The sequence below is a fragment of the Chaetodon trifascialis genome, chromosome 11 (genome assembly GCF_039877785.1).
Source record: "Chaetodon trifascialis isolate fChaTrf1 chromosome 11, fChaTrf1.hap1, whole genome shotgun sequence".
NCBI lineage: Eukaryota > Metazoa > Chordata > Actinopteri > Chaetodontiformes > Chaetodontidae > Chaetodon > Chaetodon trifascialis.
In genome coordinates, this window is record NC_092066.1 from 11,322,360 (window position 1) to 11,349,180 (window position 26,821).

The 26,821-nt window shown below is 40.8% G+C and overlaps 2 protein-coding genes across 3 annotated transcripts; both read right to left on the reverse strand.

Annotated features, from left to right (window-relative positions):
- Positions 1-6,248: 6,248 nt before the first annotated feature.
- Positions 6,249-9,494, reverse strand: foxf2a (forkhead box F2a). 2 transcript variants are annotated; one of them, XM_070974503.1, is made up of 2 exons: positions 8,152-9,494; positions 6,249-6,811 (listed from the first exon to the last, which is right to left on the reverse strand). In XM_070974503.1, the coding sequence occupies exons 1-2, from the start codon at positions 9,122-9,124 to the stop codon at positions 6,639-6,641; spliced, it is 1,146 nt and encodes a 381-aa protein (XP_070830604.1). In that variant the 5' UTR covers positions 9,125-9,494; the 3' UTR covers positions 6,249-6,638. The 2 variants fall into 2 exon arrangements, with proteins under 2 accessions (XP_070830604.1, XP_070830605.1); XM_070974504.1 differs by having other exon boundaries at positions 6,290-6,717; positions 8,152-9,395.
- A 1,585-nt stretch (positions 9,495-11,079) lies between these two features.
- On the reverse strand, positions 11,080-12,241 carry foxq1a (forkhead box Q1a). The gene has a single exon (XM_070974779.1). The coding sequence runs from the start codon at positions 12,100-12,102 to the stop codon at positions 11,260-11,262; it is 843 nt and encodes a 280-aa protein (XP_070830880.1). The 5' UTR covers positions 12,103-12,241; the 3' UTR covers positions 11,080-11,259.
- Positions 12,242-26,821: the final 14,580 nt, after the last annotated feature.

Genomic DNA, 26,821 nt, shown 5'->3' on the forward strand with positions numbered 1-26,821 from the left:
CACCACACAGGACAGGACTTTTGCGCAGTTAAATTCTTTCCTCCTTTTTGCTGCCAGTGGAGCTCCTCCCCGAAAGTGCACGACTCGTCCAATAGGGAGGCAGGCCGTGCGGAGGGAGCGCAAAGCTCCCGGCCACACTCGGGGTTTTTTAGAAAAAGCGAGAGGAGGTGTCGGTTAACTCCCAGCCCACTCCAGCCGAGACTCCAGACGTGACAGAGCGACTCACATGTTCACGATGAGACCATGGAGGGCTTATCCCCGCAAAGACACCCTCTATAGGACCTATATGTGTCTGAAAATAACAGAGCTATCGTTAGAATTTAAAAGTCCAGTAGCTGTGCATTCATCTGGATATTATAAAATTGAATTTATCAAAATGTTTCTCTGAAAAAAGTCACAATTTATGCAAGGTGTGCAGTGAATTTATTTGGCTGTCGCTGCTAATATGAAAACTAACAAACAACATTCAATATTTCCACTTTTATTCCTTTTTTATTAGAACAGATAGAAACGCCAATAACCCAAAATTACGTGCATTTTCAACGTCTTTAAAAGTGCATTTTATTAGCCATGCGCCTCAACACCAGCAGCAGATCAAAGCAGGGCAGAGCCTCGCATCTCTGGCAGTGGGTGGTAAAGGTGAGATCTCATTACGGCGGGAATTAAAGACAGTTTGGGCCCGAAAGGTGTGAGAGTTTATTCAGGGAAAGGGTTTAAAGACGGGGAACCAAACGGGATGACCGTGACACCTTACATTTGCTTATCTGTTGTATTGTGATGCTGGAGGCCCCTTTATTGTCCCTGCAGCCGAATAAACAAAAGTCACTCCTCCATTCACCTTTAATTAAAAAAAGAAAAGCCCCGGAGAGTTTATAAGGTGTTTTACAGCAGACCGTGGAGTTTTATATCAGGTAATTATTTTTAAGGCTGAGTTTTGAAATTAAATAAGATTTGGAGCAAAGATAGAATAATCCGACCCAGGAGGCCTCTGCATGGCCCTGCTGTCAGAGGCGGCTGTGCATGAAATTGTAAATGCTCATTGTGAGGCAAAGTTACAGTCCCAATATCGATGTAATCCTCTGCAGGTCGTCTTAATTAAATGTCCGTGCAGTGGCCTGGTGCTCCGCCGGTTTCTCCTTACATGGACCCGGGCATGAACTTTTTCCACCGCCCTGGGCTGTTTACACAATTCACGACGGGCTTTTTACTTAATACCACGGCCTGCCCACCCAGTCCTCCTTAACTCTTTATTATTTAAGGTGTCCACGAGGGAAGTCCCGGTGGAAAACTGCATGTCAAAATAATCAGCACAACAGGCGAAACATTTGATGGCTTTTGGCCATTTTTAACGTAATTACAATAGAATGAGAGCAGAATTATTATTCAAATAAATGTTTTATGGTGACGGAGACGCTTGTTCTAATATTATTTGATCTACATTTTAATTCAATTTAATGTTAGTTTAGGTTATTTGTTTTGTTTGTTTTTTGTGCATTTGTACCACTTGATCTTCCCTCAGTGCAAAGTTTTGCTTGTAAAATAAAAAGGCAGAGATCTGAGTAGATAATCAGAAAAAGATAATATTATAGATTATTATATAAATAAGTTACAATTAAACGATGCGGTATGTTATGCACTAAATCGACCATATGCTGATGTTAAGATATTTTTAAAAAAAAATAAAAATAAATATTGAGATTCAAAATTAAATCAAATTCACAGTGCTGAATTTTAAAAAACAAAGATAAGATAGATGAAAGATAGATGACAGATGGATAAGAGAGAGAGAGAGAGAGAGAGAGAGAGAGAGAGAGAGAGAGAGAGAGAGAGAGAGAGACTACAGCTCAGGTCCCTGTTTTTGTTTACTGTACAAATTGTTGGAGAAATTAGTATTTTGATGCCTTGTCAACATTGTTATCGATACTTGCTCGCCAATAAAGGCCTTTGAATTGAACTGGGTGAAAAAAAGAGAGTCTATTGAAGTCAATCATAACTATGATTTTGGCTCCCTCTAGTGTTTTCCTCACTCAGCCTGCACTCATCTGTGTAACTTAATTGGAGTAATTTATTGTAAACTCTCATGAAGTCCCTTCTTTAATCGCAACTGTCACGAACCGGGCCACAGGGCCGAGACCACAACTGGTGCCACACCTGACTCCACATAAACTGCAAAGTACTGCAGGGCCCGGACCAAGGCAAGAGCCTCCTTTTCAACCACTGAGTAATTCACCTGGTGCCGGTTAAACTTCTTGGAGAAGAAACTAACTAAGGGAGGGTCGTCACACCACCAACTATTTCATAACAGAAGTTTCAAACATACATTTCGGAGACAAATGAAAAAATGACAGATCACTGACCAGATGCCACCACTGAAGGTCATTTATTTGGACAAATAGGTCAATAACTTAGACCGATCGGTACTGTCATTCATAATGTTTGCATTTAACAAACCATAAAGCGTTTTTTTTATTGATTTTAATCAGGATCATTCAGTTCATAAATAATAAATACTATTGAAATGAATTTACCATATCAACATGTCACTTCGGCGCGTGTGCTCGCGTGTATGGCGTTTGATCTATTGTCCCATAAGAGCCTCCGGCAGGCGGAGGATGCAGAACATTAATAAGACTCTACTGCCACCTCGCGATCTGTTTTAGTACTACAGGCTTAAATCAGTACTGCGCAATCTCACATTACTGAAGAGAAAGGGGGCGTCAGTTGTGAGATCAGGGGTGACCATGACCTTGAATACTGAGATGTACTGCTCAGAATAAAGCCAGTAACATAACAAGTACCTCACAACTGTATTTAAGTGCAATACTTTAGTAAATGTACTTACTTTCCACCAGTGGATGATGTGATGCATTTACTTTACTGTCTGCCATCCATGATGTCAGTGAGTTGAAGCTGACATCAGACCAGAGAGCTTTCCTCTGGCACATGGAGTTACAGTACATACACGCTGTTATAGGAAAGGTCTTGTTTTCAGACTTTCGTTTGTCGTTTGTTTAAGGAATCCAGACACTTTTATACCTTCTGTTTTTCCTGCATGGGCACATATTCGAATTACTTTAAAGCACCGTAATGAAATAATTGTGGTGCGCAGAATTTCTAAAAGGCTGTGTATCCCTGTGTTCTTTTCAATGACGTCTTCCGTTGAATTGGTAAACGGCATCAAACAGGCCACTTATTGCATATTCTTTTACTAATTTGCAACTTTCACCATCATCCTCTGCTTCCTTCTCTTGATCATGCGGGGCACCAAGACAGCAGTGATGACGATGATGATGATGATGATGATGATGATGATGATGTGCAGGGGCGATCAGCTGTACAAAACATGATGGAAAATGGTGTTGTTGGTCAGCAGCAGCAGCACACTTCAATTTTTATTTGTTTGTTATTTTATTATTTTTCCTTTTTTTACTCTGATTTCAACAGTCATATTAATTCCATTTGAATTAATTTAAGCATTTTTGCTGATGTTTTGTTTTCCATTTCCATACTGTTTTTTCCTCAGAAAGGGCATCATTTCCTTTAAATCTTATGGGAACATCCAACGAGAACTAAGTCACTAAAGGTAGTTTTCACAGTTGATGGAATACTACAGCATGTGAGGTACATTAACACTTTGGTGAAGAACATGTGGCAGCAGTCACACACATCATAGTAATATAGAGTTCAGATAATAATGCTCTTAAAACAAACTAAACTGTGTGTTTCTATATTATGACTCTGCATTAGACTGCTTTTGTCTGTATGATGGCATTCAAAGCTGACCTTATTTCATGGTGCCAGTGCTTGATTTTTACTTTTTTTTTTTCTTTTTTTTCTTTTTTTCCCAAAACAACCAAAATAAGATAAAGAAATATAATCATCATCATCATCATCATCATAATGATGACAATAATAACAATAATAATACCACCAAAAAAGCCAACTATAAAATCTATATTTTATAGATTTGGGATTGTGAACAATTGTCAACTCTGTGTTTTCCCTTTTAAACATAACTGAGATTCACTGTAAAACACCACAGGTGCAGATATAAAACAAATTCATGACTAAAGGTCGAATATTTGTACATTTGGATTTTAGACATTTTTAGACAAGCAGCCGATCTGCCCAGTGAAAGACTAACTCACTGAAGAGGTCTGTAAGATGACACGTTTCAGTAGGTCATGGCTAATGGCAGCAAATGAATAAATAAATAAAAAGAAGAACGAAAGAAAGAAATGTAATCAAAATAATGTAATCATGTCCAGTCGCTGACAGAGGTCTAACACAGAAATGTTAATTTGATGTCAGATGGTATTTGGTAAATGATAATTTAATTCATGTTTACTTCATGTTACTTCATGTTTGCTTTCTTAAACTTACTTCTTCAGCAAAGTATCACAAATCTTCAGCAATCTCTGAGTATTGAATGTGCAGTTTATGTTTAGTCAGTGTAACAGTTCTGCTTCTCTGTCATTTTATTAAGTTTGATGAGCTAATTTGGGATATGTATTTTTAATATACATAGCCCAGATCACAGATATGTTAAAATGTATTAATAATTCTGTTCAGCACCACGGACAGCAGAGACATTGCTCTCATTTTTTTTTTTGCTCTCACTCTTCGAGATATCATCATCATCATCATCATCATCATCATCATCATCATCATCATCACTGTCACTCTAATCTGTGTAGCAATGGTCCAACAGCCTCCACTGTCAACATTTTGTATACGTGCTGTATGTGTAACACATGTAATTCAAGCATGCATTTCAATAATACAATTTCTACTTGACCTCTCAGACCAGGATTCATTATTCAACTTATAAAATGACAACATTTAAGGCTGAAAACGCAGCACAGACTGCCGTGCATCTGGTGTTTCAAGACTATCATCATCATCATCATCATCATCATCATGTGCAAGGAAAAAAGTGATGTACTGACCTAACTGTGTTTAATGGACTAACACGTAGAATTGGTTAAACCACTTTGATGGCACAGCTTTTATATTCACACAACCTATTATTTTGGTGGGCTAGATCATATCCGGCGGCTGAAAAAGCCAAAATGGACACAACTTCAAGCAATTAAAACATCAATCTGTCTGGAAATCTTTTGTAATCAATCATCCATGTCTCTTTAGATCCATCTTCCAGAGTTGAGGAGCAGTCAGGACTGGATTCATCTGAGGATCTAATCTGACTATTAGTGGATAAGAGGCATGGAAAATATCAGCGTTATATTCAAAATCTACGATGACTCTAAATGATCAACTGATTATTCTGCATAAAATCTCTTAAAAGAAATGTTACGATATATTCAGTCACCACGAGGCGGCGCTACAGTCACGTGAAAACCAACAGGACTGAACCAGAAGGAAGGGTTTTATCCAAGAGGTGTTCATTCAGTGCGCCCTTTGTCTTCTTTCTTTCTTTTTAGTTATTCATGTAATAACAATCAAATATATTACTGTAATATAGATGTCCAATATTATTATAGCCTGTTTTATAAGAGAAGTCAACCCACTCTTAAATTATCTTCAGTGTCTGAACATCCTCAAAGAAGGATTATTTCTTTAACTCATTTTAAATGTTTTTTTTTCCCCCAACACAAAATGCGACAGGATAGATAGATAGATAGATAGATAGATAGATAGATAGATAGATAGATAGATAGATAGATAGATAGATAGATAGATAGATAGATAGATAGATAGATAGATAGATAGATAGATAGATAGATAGATAGATCTTTATTCCATATGTTAAACTGATGATAAGTTCAGCACATCGGCTTTCTGGTAAGAAAATAAGACCGGTGTTTATTACAGTAAGCACTGATAAAACATTGAAATTCCGTGATGGCAGAGAAGGCGACGACGGTGTCTCTGATATAATATATATGTACTTTAAAGTATTTCTTTTTTTATTTATTGGTCGCAAATCACAGAGGGAACCAAGTCAAACCCAATCCTGAAGGGTCAGGAAAAAGGGAAATATGGAAGTCTTTATAATCGCCCACAAACAGTTTAGAATGCTTTTTATGATCAGATCAGATCAGATCAGATTTTGGGTCATTTTGGATAATTTAATCATGGTCATGATAACAATCATGTTCTTGTAGTGGAGAGAAAGAAAACAGGAGAAAAGAGAAGGAGAACTGAAGGATCAAAGTAATAATAATAATAATAATAATAATAATAATAATAATAATAATAATAATAATAATAATAAAAACCGTTTTCATTCGAAACGTTTATTGCTAAAGACATTAAACGCCTCCAAATGATCCCATAAAATAAATCTCTTTAATGGCTTTCTGCAGGAAATCAGCAACAGTTTCAGCAACTTCAGAAAAACAAAATTAAGTGAATGAGTAAAGATGATTTCAGGTATGTCTACACTGTGTATTACTGCTGTGAAAATGTTGGTATTTGCTTCACCACGTGCGTGAAGTCAGTCATGTCACGAAAGTCCTCACATCATAACAAAACTGTTTCAAACAAGGTCAAAGTTCACTGGAGAGAAGTGTCTCTGCCTCGACCCTGATCCGAAAGGAGTCACATTTCACCAAAGATCCTGCTGAAATAACTCCACCTGAAGCTTGAGGAGAGGAGACAGCTATGGTGTCCGGTCACATGACGCACGGCTTTACGTCCTGATAGACGCTCTGGTGATGGTGATGAAGCTGATGGTAGTAAGATCCGCCGGTGCTGGGATGAAGAGAGGAGATTCCGTTTAGGTTCAAAACGAAGTCCTTCCTGTCACACACAGGAGCTGAGTGACTGGAATACCGGGACAGTCCCACTGTAACGCACAGCACACATCAGGTCAGACGGTCATTTCTTCAGTCAGGTTTTATCTCGATGTTTTTATGGTTAATGCTTATTATTTTCCCCCAATAACATTAAAAAAAAAAAAAAAAACATTTTCAGTAATGTGTGCTAATATTTACTGGTGCCCCCGCTGAAGTGTTTTAGGCTGTATCTAATGGTTTTATTGATGGTTAAAAATCATTGACTAACTCTTCATAGATCAGCTATAAAACACTTTATTAGAAAAACTTATGTGCTAAATCCTTTGGCTGATGTTTATCCTTTTTATTTGGTTATAGTGCAGTTCTAATTAATCATTCATCAGTGAAAACATTAATAAAGGTTTATATGTAATTTGTATTTAATGATTTGTAACAATCCATAAAGTCTGCAGCTGTAATTACTGTTAAAATTGCGGTGACACTTTATGGTAAAAAATAAACTTTGGTGCAGATGCTGTGCAGCCGTTTTCACAGCTGAGCAACGCTCATGTGTTCTTATTAGATGGATGTATTAAACCAAAGAAAATCTTTCATTCACCATAAACAAAACATCAGGTGATAGCTGTAAAACATCCACGAGGGTGATTTATTCTAAAGTTCTCTTACGTGCATTAAAGGACAATGAAAAATATCCTAAATGAAACAAAATAGAATAACAACAACACTTCTGAAGGTAAATATCCTGATTATTGCACCGCTGTGCCTCAAGTTAAAGGCCTTCATGAAGGTGCGCTTAAACTGAATAAAAGTAATTGTTTTTTCCACTGTTGGGAATACGTTTATGTTTATTTCCGTTACTTCTTTAGGTTTTATTGTGTATTCAGCCTATTTTCTACAGCACAGAGGGTTCTGAAGAGATTGAAAATATGATTGAATGGTAAGAAATTTAAACACATATGGGGCAACCTTCAGACACGGTTTTTACGATTCATACTAAAAACTGAAAAGCCAAGGTCTAAATTTCGCACGTATCTGACCAATTAGTGCACATTAGTTTACTTCTCCGTGTTTTATTTTAATGCTTTTCCAGAAAGGTTCCCTCAAGTTGGACAGTTTGTTAATATATTAATCAAAATTTGATTCGTGTGTACATTTTTTTGTAGCCTGTGATTGCTCATCCAATGCAACTGATTTGATTTAAAAAATATATTATGAAAACAGAATTTCTAGAGATCTGTTAATAGTTGTACTGTATGCCAAGTCTTTAAGCATAGAGCCCTGGCTGATAACTCATTACCACAGTTTCATTTCAGACTGACTATGGTGCAAACAGGAGTCAGAAAATAAAGTATTTATAGCTTATGGATGTGGTTATTCAACGAGGCTCTACCTGAAATCTCGGAGGAATCCCGCGCATTGTGATGCAGATAGCCTTGATCCAGGGAGTAAGATGACATTCCCGTGTGCAGAGCAGAAGAAGAGGGAGTGCTTGATGCCAGCGACTGCTGCTGTTTGATGTATGAAGAAACGCCAGGTGAACTCCAGTGTGAGGCTGCATTTGCATAAGGAGACTGACAGTCCAGAGTGCCTACCATCGCGGGGGAGGACTGCAGGGGGCTGCTGCTGCTGTCCGGGCAATAGTCCGCAGAAGAGGCCACCTGACATGCGGCCATGTAGGATGACCCGGAGCCTGATGACATATGCGGGACGTGATGTCCCCCTCCGAGTCCCTCGAAGCCACCTGGCACTGCATTACCCATCAAGTCTATATTGTAACTGTTATGGCATGCTAATGAGCCCGATGGTGATTGGAAATCAAAGTTTTGCGGCAGCATGGAGGCACCAAACCCGATACCATTCATCATCCTGTACATTGGCTTCAAAGCTTGACATTTCCTACGGAACCCCCGAGGTCTGCGACGAAAGGAGCCCTCCTCGAACATAAACTCACTGCTCGGGTCGATGGTCCAGTAGTGCCCCTTGCCAGGTCTACCGAGACCTTTGGGCAGCTTTATAAAACATTCGTTCAGAGACAGGTTGTGTCTGACGGAGTTTTTCCATCCCTGGTATGACCCCCTGAAGAAAGGGAAGCGGGCCTGCAAGAACTGATAGATTTCACTCAAAGTAAGCCGCTTGCTCGGTGAGTTCTGAATTGCCATCACAATGAGGGCGATATATGAGTAGGGAGGCTTTTCGGGGCGCCTCAAGCCAGAGTTCCCCTTCTTCCACTTGGCTGACGCGTTCTGCGCGCTCTCCATCACTGGCTGCGCGCTCAGCAGAGCTGCATTCAGGGCACCGGCCGCTGGGCTGGAGCGCAGAGGATTAGATGGATCCAAAAGTTGTTTGGAGCTCTCGGTCGTCATGGTTTTTAGATCCCTTCACAGTGGGGGCCGTATACCACCGTAGCAACTGACTTTTCCTATATTTCAAACGCTGTCAAAGGTTCCCTGATGCAATGATTAAAAGGTCAGTGTCCCTTTGCGATGCTCTGCGCGCTTCTAACCGTCAAAATCACCAGCCGCTGTTCCTCCTTCCTCTCTCTGGCCATCGCTGCCGGTAATGATCCCATAAGAGAGGGGAAATAAAGCTCCTCGACTTTGCTTGTGCATATCCACCCGGCCAAACACAACTCGACCACCTATCAATTCTTAAATCTCTCTCTGCCCCTCGATCCCCCCAAAATCCCTCCAAGAAATCGCCAGGAACTACTCCCTCCCCATCTGGCCAGGATCCAGACTAGAAGCCGGACGCAGCGCAGCAGAGTAAGACAAATCTCCTCCCACGACTCACTTTCCAAAACACCCCTGAATACATTTGTCAGACTAAGTATCTGATAACCTTGTAAACCGTGATGAATAAAGTGACAGCGTTGAACAAATCAAAATAATCCCCCCTCGTCCTCACATGTACCTGCAAACAGCGACGATGCCTGCTGGTAGTGTTTTGTAAAGGTGAACGGGAGAAGGAGTCGTGCAGTGCTCGTTTGTTTGGGATCTGTTCAGGGTTAAGACTCTGACATGAGAGGAAGCATGCTTTTTCCATCACAGCGTGCCAACGTACCGCACACAGCGCACAAGTGTCAGTTTACCTCTCGGAGCCTGGGTTACATCCCCGGAGAAATGAATTGATTAGAGGCTCTAAACAGAGTCTCAAGAAAAGACTCAAACAGTGAAATATTCCAAAATCTTTTCTGCAAAGTTTACTACTGTAAATACCCCCTTTTCTTTGTTGCCTTTGTGGAGTTTTACGCACGCCTGCTGTCACTTCATCCCAGAGCAAGCCACCTCTATGAGAACGTGAAATAATTTCTCATACACCAGCAACAGCTTCAACACAATCCGCCCAGAATATGTGCGACATCAAACCTGTTACCCCGCAGCGTCCAGGATGCACAGCTGCCTTGGAGGAAATTTACTTTCTAGCCTCAGAAGAATGGACCTAGTTGGAAGACTTTTCTTCCTATTGTGGATTCGAGTTGACTTCGCTCAGGATGCACGATTTGTATGAAGCCCTTCCTGCGCATGTGTGGTGACTGAGGCGACAGCTATTTGCAGCGCCAGACAGAAAACATAAATATTGGATGCCCCTATCCGGCATCAGCGAGCTTCATAAGCACTGAAAAGTAAACACATACGGCAATTTCTTTTTGCATCATAAATTAAGGGGGGGGGGGGGGGGGGGGGGGGGGGGCTATATTAATTTTGTTACTCTTAGCAGTGTTGATGTTGTATGCAGTGTAGGCCTGCACATGCCCCCTTTATGGGACAGTGTATTTTTTATTTTTTATTTTTTCCAAACTAGAGAACAACCTCTTCTTCCCTAATGATAAAGGTATATAAGTATATTTTACAAAACATGGGTAACGCAACGGCTGAGCATGAGGCGTTGACATTAGGAAGAGACTGGCAGGCCCTTGGAACACTTACAACCAATTAGCTCTCAAAGAATTTTGCAGAGTCACATGAACACACGCCCCGATAAACATTATTGCACTGGCGCCTAACAGGTGTCATAAATATGTGTCCGTCCTAATCTGGCTGCAGGAGAGCTACTAACTGCTTTGTAGTTTGATCTAAAATAATGTTACGACCATAGAAAACACAAAGCATCATTAGTAAGTCTTTATTTCCTTGTACAGAGCAGAGTTTTTGAGAAAGAAAAAAAAAAAAAAGAGAGAGAGAGAGAGAGAGAGAGAGAGAGAGAGAGAGAGAGAGAGAGAGAGAGAGAGAGAGAGAGAGAGAGAGAGAGAGAGAGAGAAACAGTCAAAGTGCAAATTTTCAACACGTTTGTTAAACAAACAACAACGTTAATGGTCAATTCAGTAACATTTACAATAAAGATTTGTGTATTAAATATCAAATCTGATGACGCTTTAAAAGGGAAATGACCAGAGGTACAAAAAAAAAGAAGTGTAACACCTTGCCACTACAGTGTCCATCATCAGTGCACATTGATGAGTGTTATTCATCAAAATTAAAACAAAAAAGAGGGTCCGTGTTCATCTGCGGTATCTCAAGACGGCGTGTGAGAGCAGCCCAAAGTCGTAGGAGTTTGGCACATGCGCAGCACAGGAGTCCATGCGACAGGGTGGCTTGATGTATGAAAGTGAGGCAGGTGTATTTGAATGAGGCATCATTAGTTCGGTGTAGCACGGCCAGGTGAAGGCAGGACGGACTGGTGGGCGTTCTTCATGTGAGTCCCTCTTGAACGGCTTGCTGAGGATGCTGTCTATAGCAAACGGACTGGTAAACTTGACACATGAGTCAGTCTTGGTGGCGGGCGCAGGCTGCTGAACGCCCAGCGGCTCCTCCGCGCGCTCGGACACCTCTGGCTCCCTGTTTAACTTTTTATCGATGCGCTTTCTTCTGCGCCGGAACACCCCATCAGCGAAGGTGTACTCGCTGTGAGGGTTGAGCATCCAGTAATTGTCCTTTCCCCAGGGTCTGGAAGGGTCCCGGAGCACTTTGAGAAAGCAGTCATTTAGAGACAAGTTGTGCCGGACCGAGTTTCTCCAGCCGGTGTAGCTGCCCCTGAAGAACGGAAACTTTTGCATCAGATAGTCGTTTATTTCCGCCAAAGTCAGGCGTCCAGAGGGGGAGTCCCGGATAGCCATGGCGATGAGAGCGATGTACGAAAACGGGGGCTTGGGTCTCCGTGTGTACGGCTTGGACTTGGTGCCGGTGCACGGAGTAACAGGTGGAGGGCTGTGCGCCACGCAGTCACCATCCGACCCCAGCTCCTCCTCAGCAGAAAGAGGAGAGCGCACACTCCCCTCCGCATCACTGGACACCTCCAAGTGTTTCATGTCATAGTGGCTTCCACACAACACCTCCAACTTCATCCTTCCTGATGAATTCTCCTCTTTGACAGTGCTGTAGAAGATCTATCCAGTATCTCTCCGCGTAAAGTCCGGACCCTGTGTGCGTCAAGACGACTTGAATCCAGCGAGGTCCTTTTTAGCTACCATACCTGTCAGAGTGCTGAAGCCCGTCTCACCTACACGTGTGTGTGAGCAGCAGTTTATAGCCGGCTCACCTCAGGACCAACCCAAGAGGGCGGAGTTAAACGATTTCAAAAGATTTGGAGCACCGCAAAACACGCTCACGTTGCGTGCATCATAGCCTATAATAAATCTGTGATCATAATAAAAGTTTAATCACGACCTGGTAATCTAGTATTTAGTAAAGCATGAGGTGATGCTCACTGAAAACACCATTAGGTGCAGCTTTATCACTGCCTCACCTGTGAAATGTGATCTGGCACACACCTCGGGACTGTTTCACCTGACACAACCAGGTGGCGTATGTTTCCTTTGTATTCAAAGGTGTGGTGCCTGCAGGTAGTACAGTATCACTTGGCAATTGCAGGCAGCGCTGTAATCACAGCCAGAACTGTCCTTTCATGTAGGGATTGAAATGATTTACAGTGTTATGCACTATTTTTCCAGGCTGGGGTGTGATATTTAAACAAGTCTTTCTGAGAAAAGATGCCTTCTGTAGGTATTCACATGCTCTGGAGATCTCTCACATCAAAGCACTCTGGTTATAGTGCACTTTGGATGTTCATGCCAGCTTAACAGCCCCCATAGAAACCATTGTTATTGTGTTTCTTTCTCTTAAAACAAATAGTGACTCTGGTCCTCCCTGTTGCTCAGTGCCAAGAAAGTGGATTCACCTAAAAAGAAAAATAGTAATGTCTTTCTCAATGAACCGCCTTGAGGTCTTGGACGACTTTGGAACGGGGAGTGTCACTTGTGATGTGATTCCAAGGAAACAGTGTGATTATGGCAACAAGGCCAACAGGTGATCAGGCCCATTGAAGACATTAGCTAAGGGTTCCATTCTCATTGGGCCCGGACACATTCTCCTCCCACTCACTCACTGCAGGTTCATCCGGCAGTCACGTTGAACTTGATAACCCATGTGTGTATAATTGGTAGTCCTGTTTTCTGTAAATTGCCAGACCAAATCACTGGTTTCATTGGTTGTGCTGCAACACTGTCACCAAACAGCCAAGCGGAAAAATAATATCCTCATACACCACCTGGAAACCAATGTTGACATCACACTAGCTGCTTATATGTTGTGACTGTGACAAGTGGTTTAACTTTTGTTTATGTGCTCAGTGCTTTTCAAGCTGTCTCTGCATGTACGTTACACATGTTTGTGCTGGTGCGACTGTTTTGATTTTCAGGTAATAATCTGTTTGTGCTGTCTGTGACACCCAATCCAGGTTGAAGTCACTGTTTTGAAAGGTTGGATTCCTGTAAGCTAACCGCACAATGGCAAGAGCTCAATACTCTGGTCACTGCATGTTGCAGCTTGTGGGGCCATCGGTGACTGTGTGTGTGTTCTCCTGTGCATCAGTATCTGCTTAATAAAACCTTATCCATTATGGCTTTACAGGTGGAAGTGGAGAGGAACACATGTGCCTCATACACTGACTGTAAGGCACCTTCCAGTAAGTAGCTGTTGGCCTCATTAAGGGATAATAAATCATTTACTACCGATTAGACTGTTTGTCCACTTATTTCCAGAAAGTGGATACTCAAACTGTGGACTAAAATCTTTTTACCAACGTTTTATCAACACCTATAACTGCAGAATTTATACTTATTAACAATTATATCTGCAGGCTTTCATGGCTTATTAGATACTGAGAAATCCATGGCATTTCTTACCTTAATTTATAACTGCATTATTAACAAATAAGAAGGATAAACTTCAGCCACTGAGTTTTTACAAAACCTGGCAACCCCACATTTGTTCTTAATAATGGCTTATGTTGGTGAATAATTAATTTGATCATTATTATTTATTGTCTTTCTTGTCATGTGTACCTATCTACAACAACAGTTAATCGGCTTGTTTAACTTTATTTACTACTGAAAATATAGGCCACAAGGATAATATAAACATACACTTGTGGAAACTTACTTAACTTTGGACAATGAGTTTATACATATGTCTCTGTGGTTACATTTTCCTCAGTCAGTGACACAGTGACTCTCAGTGTTGTGAGATTTATGAGCATATTAGACTCTGCTACAGCGTGGTGCCTTTCTGCAGACACCAGATAAGATAAGAACTTTCTGCTGTCATTAACTCAGCTTTTAAGGCACACACCTATAAGCCATGAAAAAGGAGAAAGTGCAATGTGAAGAATGTCATAGCGGGAGCAGTGAATTAATGACACTAGTCTTTGAGCAGCATGTGCACTCTGTCCACAAACGCTCCGTATTTCCTGTCACATTGAAACTGATAAATACCTTTCAGGTGGAAGTGTGTATTTGAGTGCAGTATACTCTGACTCTGGCCTTGAAGTATCACTTGTTGATATGATGAAATGAGGAACACTGTGAAGCATGCAGTTAGACTTCAGTTCAGTGATTTGCTGGCACTGTGTTCATTTCATAAACATTCAAAAATTGCAAACTGATGCCAACATCATAAACTGCATGCACAGACTTATGCATCATGCACTATAGTTATACCTGTCTACACACATGCAGTAGTTTCATGCAGTTACAGTTTAGTGGGTGTAGCGGATGATATATTGAAAGCCTCCAGTTGCTAACAATCACTTTCTTCCACATCTTTTTAAAGCTCTGAGCTCCATTTAAACACTACTTTACTGTCTGGAAGGTGACTGAGCCCAGTGGTAGCTCTAATGAGTTCCCTCTGTCTGAAGTTGTTGTGGAGGAAAATAGTTTTCCACTCACTTGTTGGAGGGCATGTGGAAGAACAATGCATATTCTGAGTCGACCGCAGGTGTAAAGACCAAAGCTGCGGCTGAGCGCAGTACAGGAAGCACAACACCAAACGCTGCCCTATGCGGCTGTAGAGTCCATGTTGAGTTTTGAAACCCCTCTGCTCGTGTGATTAATTATGTTGACTGAGTAATCTGTTGGATATACTAGCGTTCTATTTAAATTTTAAATTTAAACAGAGCTGAGTGTTGTTAACAGAGCAGAGAGATGCAATTGGTCCCAGCAGTTCTTTGCAAGCAGGTTCATGTATTGTCATCATGTTAAGTAAACGGTATCTCAAGCGGGGTCCCAGAATCGATACTGTGCAGGGGTCCCTTAGATTCAAGTTTGAAGGTATGTATTGTCACTCCAGCTATGCAACTATAATCGTGTGAAATACTTCAGCTGAGAGGCCCCATTACAAAAAAAACAACAGTTAAATAGTTGGATAGTTAGAGCAATAATAAAGTATGTGTCAGACATAAATATAAGAGACAATAAAAGGCTGCAGCCGTTGCGGTTAGATTGAGGTTAGATTGCACTGTGTGTGTGTGTGTGTGTGTGTGTGTGTGTGTGTGTGTGTGTGTGTGTGTGTGTGTGTGTGTGTGTGTGTGTGTGTGTGTGTGTGTGTGTGTGTGTAATAAAATGTGTGTCTAATTTATTTATTCAGTCTTATGACCTGGGGAAAAACAGTTATGTCTCATATATGTCCATATATGTACTGTAGTTCTGTAAAATGTTCGCATGTCTATTCAATTAATTCAGTCAATACATCATCTTTTTATGAGTCACATTTATTAGCCGATAATCGTCTGCAGACAGCGGGACAGATTATGACAGTTTTTTTTAAACACCTGAGAAAAATATTTAAACCCTGCTCAGCATTTCAGCAATGTAAACTGCTGCAGCAAATTCCGCAAGATGTCTAAAAATAACCCTGCGAAGATGTCAGCCTGAGAGGATTTAGTTTGCATAACTCCGCTCAAGGCTTGTCTCTCCCTCTCTCTGCAAACAAAAGGCTTTTGCGTGCGAGGCAGCCGATAATTTGAGATGCTGAGATGTTTTGCAAAAGATTACGATGCTGAGAGCGTGGAGATCACTGAGTGGGGATGTTTTCAAAGGTAGAAAATAGAAACAGAATTTTCGGTTGATTCTAGGCATGACTTCATGCTATTTATGGCAGTCGTGTGTTTATTATCATTGTACAATACATCCCACCTCAAAATATTTCATCAGCCACTAATTACAGTATTTTGACAGCTCTGTTTTGAAACCATGTTACCAGTGTCTCAGTATTTAACTGGAGCGTTATGGTTTCACACAAACATGTGTGTGTTCTTAGTCACCATCAGTTTCTTCATGTATATTTGGCTCCACATGTTTCTTCATGTATGTGTGGTCCCACCCTCTGAATGCGCACAGTCTGTCTTCTCATCTGTGAGTACCTCATGTAGGAAATGTCCTGTTTATGTGTCATTTCCGTTACCCTTTGATACCCTTAAATATAGTTGATCTGTTAGATGAAAATTTAAAGATGGCAGTAAACAAAGTTCTCTCACGTCTCCTAAAGAGCAGAAGCAGCAATGAACGAAGGAATGAGCGCAGGCCTCTGCCTGTTGCTGCTTTGGAAAGTTTCTATTTTGGTCTCGTCACTTCGGAGGTGAAACGAATGAGCTGCCAAACAACTGGCGAAAAAAATGTGTTGAAGAAGCAATAAAAATTTCAAGCACGAGAGGTTATCTACAGGTGGAGGATAGACGTGTGACCCTGTTTTCCTCACCTCCTCAGAAACCAGAATTATACTTTCAAAGGCTCAAAATAAGAAAAGATTTGTCCCAGTAGAATCATATTTTCTACTCACTTTAGATATGATGGGATTTTATCTTGTCTGACATATTCATTTCTCATGGATCAAATCATATGTGTGTATTTTTGTCATGCAGAATATTGTTTCTGTACTTTTCCCCTTGAGTAGGCCAACCATTGTTTTTTTTTGTTGTTGTTGTTGTTGTTTTTGATATGCTCTCTATATTTTACATTTCCCAATGATGCATTTTTACAGCCTCAGCCATTTTTAAGAAGCAGTTACAGCATCATTTATATCAGCTGCATTTTAGTCAACAGCAGGGACAAACTGATATTCTGAATCAGAATTAGGTTTACTGTCATGTAGATTTTCACATAGAATTTGTCTTGGTGTTTTGGTGCATATCACTACACGCAGTAAGTAGAAAGTAGAAAATGAATGTAAAATCAACAATAATAGATTAAATGAAACATATTAGTATGTTATTTAAGTGAAAGAGCTGTACAGTTTTGTAAAGGAATGTGCTAAATATTGACCAGCGAATGTGCAAAACTGGACCGTATGAAGTATAAAAACTATTTGCAGATGTTCCAAAAAGACTAAGTTTACATTATTGCATCATGTAGTGACTGAGGAGGGGTGCCAGTCAGGATCCCGGGCCTCCCCTGCTGTTGAGTCAAGGAGACCTGGCGTTTGAAAACTGATGCAGTTCCAACCTTGTTTTCATATTTGCATCAAACATCATTTCAGTTATTACCGTTACAGGTTTGGTTTGATAATCCAGGTGAGACCGTTTTGGTGTGAAAGCAGAAACGTGTACCTCATGCACGCCATCTGTGTGAGTATTAACCACTTAACTCCTGTCTCATGTTTAGACAAAAAAGGGGAAATGGGGTAAACACTGCAGCACAGAGGGTGGGGTTGAGATAGGGATGTAGTCTCACTGGCAAATGGGGAAAGTTTCCACACTGAATGGGGCTTTGACGTCATGCCAGTGTGAGTGATGACAGTGAAAGCATTAAGAAAATGGGTCGATCCTTTCTCTATTTATTCTCTCTGGAGGTCTGGGTGCTGAGGTCTGTGTGTAAGCGGAGTCTCATAAGCTGTTACTGACAAGCAGCAGGGCTGAAACAGTTAACGTAATCACACTATGGATATCAATCTGAGTATGTACGGAAGGCATTAGAGCTGGCTCAAATTTTCACTTCTAAACTTTTTAGCATTCCTTGTAGAATTTGGGACCAAAACCCCTACGAATCATTATAATATTAAGAGAAGTGGGTAGTTCGAGACTTGTGAAACAGCACACAATTAACAAAGTTAATTCAGCAGCTGCTGAGCATTTATCATCTCCCCCATCTCACAGTTTAGAGATACATTATCCCAGAGGGAAACATTAAATAAAATCTGCGTGATGATTTGATTACAGCGCAGGCTTAGTCACTTCAGATGTTCTTACAGCTTCATCATTATGCTACTTGCTGTCTTTGGCCTGAGAATATATTTATATGTTTTATACAAGGTTACTGTGTTCAAATCTGCACTTTTGAGCAGTTAGAGGAGATACAGTTTTCGGTCATAGAATCTATTGATTTTCTTCTTGAAGCACATCATTTATATCATATATATTTATCTTAATTTCATTATTTACTCCTTTGTGCCCATTGACTGGCATGCATTGTAATAAAATGAGTTTGTTTTTTGTTTTTTGTTTTTTTATTACATTTTTTTTCCTATACCATCATTTAATAGTTACAACTGTGATTCCAAAGCAGCTGGGATGCTGTGTAAAATGTCAATAAAAACAGAATCATTTGCCAACAAATTGTGTATACTGACAACTGTTTTCCAAAGTGTTCCTGAGTCCATGTAGTAATACCCTTTCTACAATCATGCGTTCACAAAGTGGTGAACCTTGCTCCATCCTCACTTGTGAACGACCAGGATGCCCCTTTCATACCCAATCATGATACTATCACCTGTTACCAATGAACCTGTTTACCTGTGGAATGATCCAAACAGGTGTTTTTGTTGCTCCTGTCCCAACATGTTACTGACATCAAATTCAGAATAAGCAGATAATTACAAAATACCTTGATAACGCCAAGGTCGCGGGTTCGTTTCCCATACGGACCAATAAAATCTTTTTGGAATTTCCCCTCGTGGGACTAATAAAGGAATATTGAATTGAATATTGAATTGGATCAATTAAATTGATGAGATGAAACATTAAAGATATTGTCTCTGTACTGTTTTCAGGGGATGTAAGTCAATGATCAGCCTTTATGTTTCATTTAAAGGTCTTCTATATATCGTGTATTATTTCATGTACTAGAGCTTTGGGACATGGCACCACATAACTAACACAGAAACAAGCTGAGCTGTAAACAATCAAAAGCGCGTTCTCTGTTTTCTTCTTGTGTGCGGCTCGTGTTGCCATTGCAACGGGTAAATTCTGTCGAATTCAATCACATGAAGCGCAAGGGTTCAAAAAAGAGGCTAAAGCCACGTGCGACCACAGCGATCAAAGCACGGCTGCAAGATGGAATTAAAATATAAAGTTAACTGATCTCTGCAATGAGTCAGCGCCTTGTGTAAACTGAAAGATGATCTTTCACATTTCTGAATGTTTTCATCCATATTAAACTGCATTTCTTTGTCATTTGTTTGCAGCACAGCGTGTGTTATTAAAGACATCTTCTCGCTCATCTGTTTGTTCTCCCATGTTTGCATGTTGCTGGTCAGATGTTGATGCTGCCATGTCAGCAGTAACTGTGAACCAGTGGGAAGCTGAACCATTGTCAAACCTCTGAAGCAGCTGAACAAGTTGCCCTTATTTCCCTCTCTGATCACAACGACTTATACAAAGCTGGTTATATTCGATGCGACACCCCAGCTCCCCAGAGGAACAAATGTATATCAGACAGCATGAACATTATGACATTCCTCATAATAACTGGAAACTAAAAGACCTGCAGAGTTTTATTTTTTTTAATGTGGGGCCTCATCACTTCAATGGATTAGATAAAACAAATTTATTATGTGTGGCCCAGCATCATAAATGTTCATACTTGCATGTCATACTAATTTTGTTTTTTGGGATGTCCAAAGAACCAATGCATGCTTCCTACAGCAGACCCACATGTTCTCTGGTAAACTGAAATACACCTTTTTCACAGAACAAGATGATAATATGATAAAACATATTGAACTGCATGTGTCACTGCAGCTGCTTTGGAGCAAATGTTCTCCTCGTTACAAACAAGTCTGCAAGGACAACAGTTGCGTGCGGCCATGCTCTGCTGCCCTGTGCCTAAACATTTACGACTGCTTTCGTACATGGACATGTGGGATCTTGATGAGAGTTCTGATACTATCAATGTTTTAATCCTGGTGTATTTGAAGTCTCTGTTTTCAAGATTTACACACTTAAATGCGTAAGTGTTCTCAGTGCAGCATGGTCCCGGCTTAAAAGCACAAAAACTTGGATTTTTAATGTTCTAAAATCATGATAAATAGATCAAACATCATAGAGCAGAATATTTACAGGCCATGTCATTTAGTGTTTACTTACAAAAAGCTCCTGAAACTTCACGTGTATTAATAAGGAAAAATGAATATTGACAGCAACCTGTTTGATAAAAGCTGTTAGCAGTGCTTAGTCTGCCCAAACCGTGCTCAACTTGTTTTGCCTGCCGTCAGGCCTGCAGGCCTCATTCGTGCATGCATGGAAAAAAAAAAAAAACTGTGCGATGGGATCCCCTTCAGGTGAAGTATGCTTAGATAATATCTTCGTTACTACGTCTACAGGACCTGTTTGGGTTACTTTCAAATGAGAGAAAAGAAGACAGGGGAAAAAAAGAGTAGACAACAAAGGGCCCTGCGTGCAAATGGGAGGAGGAACTCCCTTTAGGTGAGTGCTTGTAAAACGGCTTTGCACGAAACCAACACAGGTTTACCAGCACACACCTTATTTCCACCTACTAAGACAGGAGTCAATCAGAGGGCAAATGCCATCTTGTCAGGAAGATTTAATACACTGTGGATCCAGTATAATCATGATCTTTATCATCTCATTTATTTTTAGTGTTTTGTTGCCATATTATATATTTGTTGCTTTTGTAACCAGGGCTGTCTTTCCTAATGTAATTGCCCCATCTCTATAAAAAATACAAATATTTCTATCATGCATTAAGCTACACACCCGTAACCCCACTCCATTATGTGTTTGTGATTGTTTATTACAGCAGGTCTTTGTCCGTGGTCACAGCATAACTTTGTAATCCTTGTTCTCCAGCGACAAAACTACGTTCTGGATGTAAATGAATGAGGCTATTTAGATCTTTTGAGCTTAAAGCGAAATAAAAGCAACGTCTGTTTCTCGTGTGGTCTCTGTCGGATTCCATAAACAGATCTCCCAGGTGGTCTAAGTGTGTGTGTGTGTGTGTGTGTGTGTGTGTGGGGGGGGGGGGGGGGGGTGTGTGTGTGTGTGTGTGCAGCTTTGTCCCTACTTGTGTTTGTTTCTTTGCAAGTAGTGGTGGTTTTAGCGTGTGTGTGTGTGTGTGTGTGTGTGTGTGTGTTTGAGAGGGAAGAAAGACAGAAAACCAGTGCTCGCGTGGAGGACAGCCAAGCTCTTATGGATGGCGGTGTGCTCGGCAGAGCCAAATGCAATTTGACAGCTGAGTTTAATGATATTTATTTCCAAGCCACACGCTTCCAGACCTGTTCTGGATCTGTTCTCCTGGCTGGACTTCAGCTCAGCACAATGCCTCAAGCCTGGTGTGAGTTTACTCGTAATGTCTGTGAATCCAGAATGTTTAGAGCATGTTTGATGAGTGTGTGTATGAAGTAGTGTGTGGGCGCGCGTCGCCATCTGTATGTGCACCGAGTCCTCTTATTGTCTCCATGGGAATGTGAGCACACATGCTGACAGCAGTAATGGATCTTTTATAATAGTTTGCATACAGACAAACTCTCGTGAAGGTGAATTAGGCTGCTCCTACCTGCCATCCCAAAAAGGTTAACGGCAGCAGTCCACACATCTTTGTTTCTTCAGCCCAACCACAGAGCTGCATCAGGTCAGTGCTCTGTTCAGCATAAGCTCCGGGGCCAGGCTCAGAGACTGAAGCTGCAGCACCAGACATTAGCAGCATGGCTGTACAAATGGCGGTGTCAGTCAGGTGATCAGTGCTTTGTCCAAGGTGACATTCACTTTCCCCAGAGGATGACTCCTAAATGTCTTTATACCAGCTTAACATTGTGTATGATAGTGTTAGCATTTAGCTCAAAGCATCTGTGCCAAAGCAAGCCCTCACAGAGCTGTTAGCATGATTGTCAACTCTTTTTGCTCCACAATGTGCTGCTTCTTTTAGGTTCAACTTCAAGGTGGTATTTCTCTGAAATTCCGAATCTGAAAATCACCCTCCTGGAGATGTCATTGTCTGTGGAAAGTACAGCACATAAACACTTTTCATATGAGCCAATTCAAAGTCAACCATTGTTTGAGTCATTGGTTGTTTAGTCATAACCTCAGGGATATAATGCAATCATTCAAACAATTCAAAGAACATTTTTCGTTTGCTTTAAGTGGAAACGCAACTGCGCCATCTTAACTTGGAATTTCCATTGAGATTTGAGTTGTGTACTTGACCTACATCAGTCACAGTAAACTGGCCCACGGGGTGTAATAGCACCATTAACTCGTGGCCTCACAGCATTTTATGATCTTGATTTCTAAGTACAAGTTTAAATATACACACTATCAGTGGAACAAAAGCAATCATTGTTTGTGTCACTGCCTATAAAACAATAAAAATATGGGTGTGTGGGTGTTTTCATGCAATGTTATGTTGATATAAAGTGCATTTTAGGGTTTTACAAGGTTGATTTTTATGAAGGGCAAAGATTTTAGCAGTGCTTAACCTTGATTTTTCACAAGTGAGATCTACAATCAGTTCAGAAACACATGATACAATGTGGTTTAATTAAAACTGGAACAAGGTTCAGTTGTGTCCACAATGAGATCAGCACATAATGATTGACAGCACCCTTATCGTCTGAGAAGCAGCTGCTGTACAGTGTTACAGTTTGCCACGATGCACAATAGCATGACCCCAATGCTTGGGATATGCTAGAAAAATATAAGTTTGGATGAGATGCTGTTCGACCACATCGGAAATCAATAGTGTTTATAGCTGTTCTGAACGACCACACTCAAAAGCAGAATGCAACGCCTTATTATTTCATTAAATATGGAGATAACCATCTACACTTTTTGTCTCACATGAAAAGTGAGGCTGCGCCAAAAAGTTGCTGAAGACCCTCCAGCTGAGCCAGAACACTACAGCAAAAACTAGGAAAAGAGATCATACATTTTCCCATACTGGCCTCTCTGCACTGGATTCCCGCAAAACCTTTAACAGAATTTAGAATTTAACCGCAGATGGCCGCCCACCCAGAGTCTGGTTCTGCTCGAGGTTTCTGACTGTTAAAAGGAAGTTTTTCTTCAGCGCCATCGTCAAGTGCTCACTCATAGGGTGATGTGTTGTTTCTCTGTCCATTAAAGAGTATGGTCAGACCTGCTGTCTATGGAAAGTGTCCTGAGACGGCGTTTGTGGTGATTTGGCATTATAAAGAAGTAGAAACCCTGGGTCCTTTCTCACCTCAGCACACCTGGCCAACGACAGCATGACGTGGGTGTGAATGTCAGCTTGTCGCTTTTGAAAAGTTGCAGATATTGTTGGACACAGACCCCTCTAATGCGATGTCTGAGAGCGGGGGTGGCGGTTTCCAAAGGTATTTGGCCATTTGACAAGAAGCTCTGATGAACGTGCTGACAGCTTTCCTTGTAAAAGCAGCTTTGAGGTGTTTGCATATGCTGAAGTTTTGAGTCAATATGAGGTAGGCCACACAACAGATATGTGCAGGAGAATTATCATTCACAAATTAGTATGACAGAAATAAAGAGAAAGGGAGTTTAGGTTTCTCTTAGGTGCCACCTGAGAAGATTTTTTCAAACTGCTTTTAAAAACAACTGTCAGTTGTCAGTCAGTGAGAGAAACCTTCTCACTCCTTTACCTTTCTCATAATCGTTGCAAATTCATGTTTGGCTGCCAGGCTTTAGATGTCACTGTAGATGTCATTTAAAAGAATGTCACTGGTCCAGATGTCTCAGCATGAATGTGTGTAATGGGATCTGACAGACAGACAGAAGACGCATGTTCAGCAGCGTATTTCTAAATTTTTAATGCAGTACCTTAACGCCCAAGAGTAGCTTGATCCAAATAAAACCGTGGCAGTATTCCTGCCTTTAAAGAAATCCTCTCAGTCAGGTAACTTATCACGTAACATATAAAACATAAACAGGATAAAAGTTCCTCTCAATAACAATTCTTAAGAACTGAGGAATGACTCTTTAAGAGCAGGACATGATTCATCTTTAAGACCCACATGTCTCTGCTTACCAAGAAATGAAATCTTTCTGAACCGTGGACATTTTCACTCTTCTGCAAAGCAAGTATGCGTCTCAGTGTGTGGTATGTCTACAACGAGGAGAATGTAAACTGTGCTTGAAACGTGATCTCCTCTCTTGTAATCTTCCCAGGTTTAGAGCAAGATTAAAGCTTCATGCAGCATGTTTGAAGTCAACAGCAGTGATTGCTCCACGTTAAAAGCAGGTTTTACCATAGAGCATTATGACTGCAAATTAATAATTCCCTCGATCATATGAGCGATTACTGATACCATGACAATGGCTGATGTTTTTTTGTTTTTTTTTAACTTGTTGTTGTCTGTGAGTTGCATCCAAAGGCTAACTGTAATTGGGCCATTTGGGCAGTATGGGTCTCAATAAATCTCGTAAGACAAAGTTACGCAATCATCCAATCAGCCCATGCCAGGAAAGGTGCGTGAGAGACTCTGCTCCACCCCATTTCATGAATCATTCCTCATCTGTCCGATCAGTAACATCAGATAAAGAAACAAATCAGTTGTCTATATAAACATTCTTGATTATGACTGGTGAACATGAGAGACTGAAAACGAGCCAAGTCTGTGAATAATTCATGTGGGTAAGGCTCAAACCAGATGACAGAATAATTTGAATTGCACCCAGAATCTGGTGAGCTGGCATCCAACCAGTGTAAACAGAAATGTCAGGTGTCTTGTGACCTTGTCAGATACAGTACTGCAGTGGATCTGGAGGCAAGGTTTCTCAACCAAGTACTGTACTGGTCTCTTACTAGGTGTGTTTAATTTGCATATAAGCACTACTGAGGCTCCACCCAGTAGAGAGAGATCATTGTTAGCTAGAATTAAATACCTGCCTAATGAGTGAATTTCAGTGGAATCATCACAACGAATGAATTCTTGCAGGGTGAGGAAATCTGTACAAATCTTATGGTTAGCTAAAGTTAGGCAAACAAAATGTGGGTGAATCATGCATACTTAATCTACCAGTATCTAGCAAAATGAAACATTAGCCCGCTTTCGTGTCTGACTGTATACTCACATTGTGTGTTTTGAACCTTATACAATGTGTAGTGTGTTTTGTGTTAGGTCGAATAAAAACAGATTGCTGTTTTACCGTCCCCTGATGATAATGTGCTTCAGCAAAGAGGAATGATTGACAGTTATGATGCCCGTACAGATAACTGTTAGCTTGCTTATGCTTAGCAAGCTAGTTTGCTTTTAGTTAGCAAGTTAGCTCACTTGGAGAGCTAGAGTAGCCTAGTGTGAGTGACTAGCATTAGCTTGTTCCCAGCTGGCTAGGTGGTTAGCAGGTAGCTCGCCAGCTAAAGAAGCTCACCAAGTAGCCCAGCAAGTACTAGAGTAGTACCAAGACATGGATATTCTTGAAAGTACACACATATGATGACTAAACTTCTCAAATATATAGCCTACACAGTGACCTCATGACAGACTAAACTTCTGCATAACAACAGAGTCCTGGAAAAGTAAATCTGTTTCATAGACATAACCTTATGCTACAAAAAGCTGAGAAACACTATTGTTTGGTTAACTGTATTTTGTAGACCAAACTTATTCTAACTGTGTAATCTTCAGTGAGAATCTCACAGCCCACTGCAATGACTCACAGCTGTTGTTGCTAAACAGGGAAGTTCAGGTTTTGAGACACTCTGCAAGAGACTGGGTATACCTTTGTCAGGAAACTGGCAGTGGGACAACTCTTGGAAGGATGTTTGCTTTACTACACCCAGTGTTTGTCGGGTCTGAGGAGGGAAGGTGGGTTACGATGAGGTCGAAGGAGAAACTTGGGTGAATTGTAATTTCTATTTCAGTCTCTTTGAAGGACAGAGATGTCCGTCCTTTGGGGGTCTGCGGTCCGTCTCTTACCTTTGACCCAGACTGTGACGTGAAAGAAGAAGAACAAACAGGTCAGTGGGAGAACGAAGGAAATATCACTTTGGTGACACATAATTGGCCCATACTTTGCCAAAATTCATATAAATATTTGAATAAAATTTACAGTCCCATTTGCCTCTATAAAATGTAAATTAGTATCACCTGTTACTATCTCTTTAATGATGAAAACCCACATTCATCAGTACACCTGTGATTTACCTCAATGAACAGCAACAAAGGATGTCTCTCAAAATGAAACAGTGCTTTAGTACCTAATGATGATCTGGGAACTCCATCTAGAACCGTTGACTTGGCCCATAAACACAATGGAGGGCCAGAGTCTAAGAGTCAGGCACGATGAAAGCATTTCCCGTCCATTGACCTTGTCATTCCAAGCCTGCCGTGTTGTGGAGCGAGATCAAAACAAAGCCTTTGTAATCTGATCCTCATGCAGCATCAAACAACCACTACCAACAAAACAACAAAGATGAGGTAAAAGGGCACAAAAATAGTCAGGGAAAGGCTCATAAGGCCATGCCATTGTAATTGTAGAAAGAGAAACGGGAGACTGGCATTTTCTCTGCTTTCAAAGTTGGACACACCTTTCTATTTTTTAATTAACTCACACTTTAAGATCCCTCT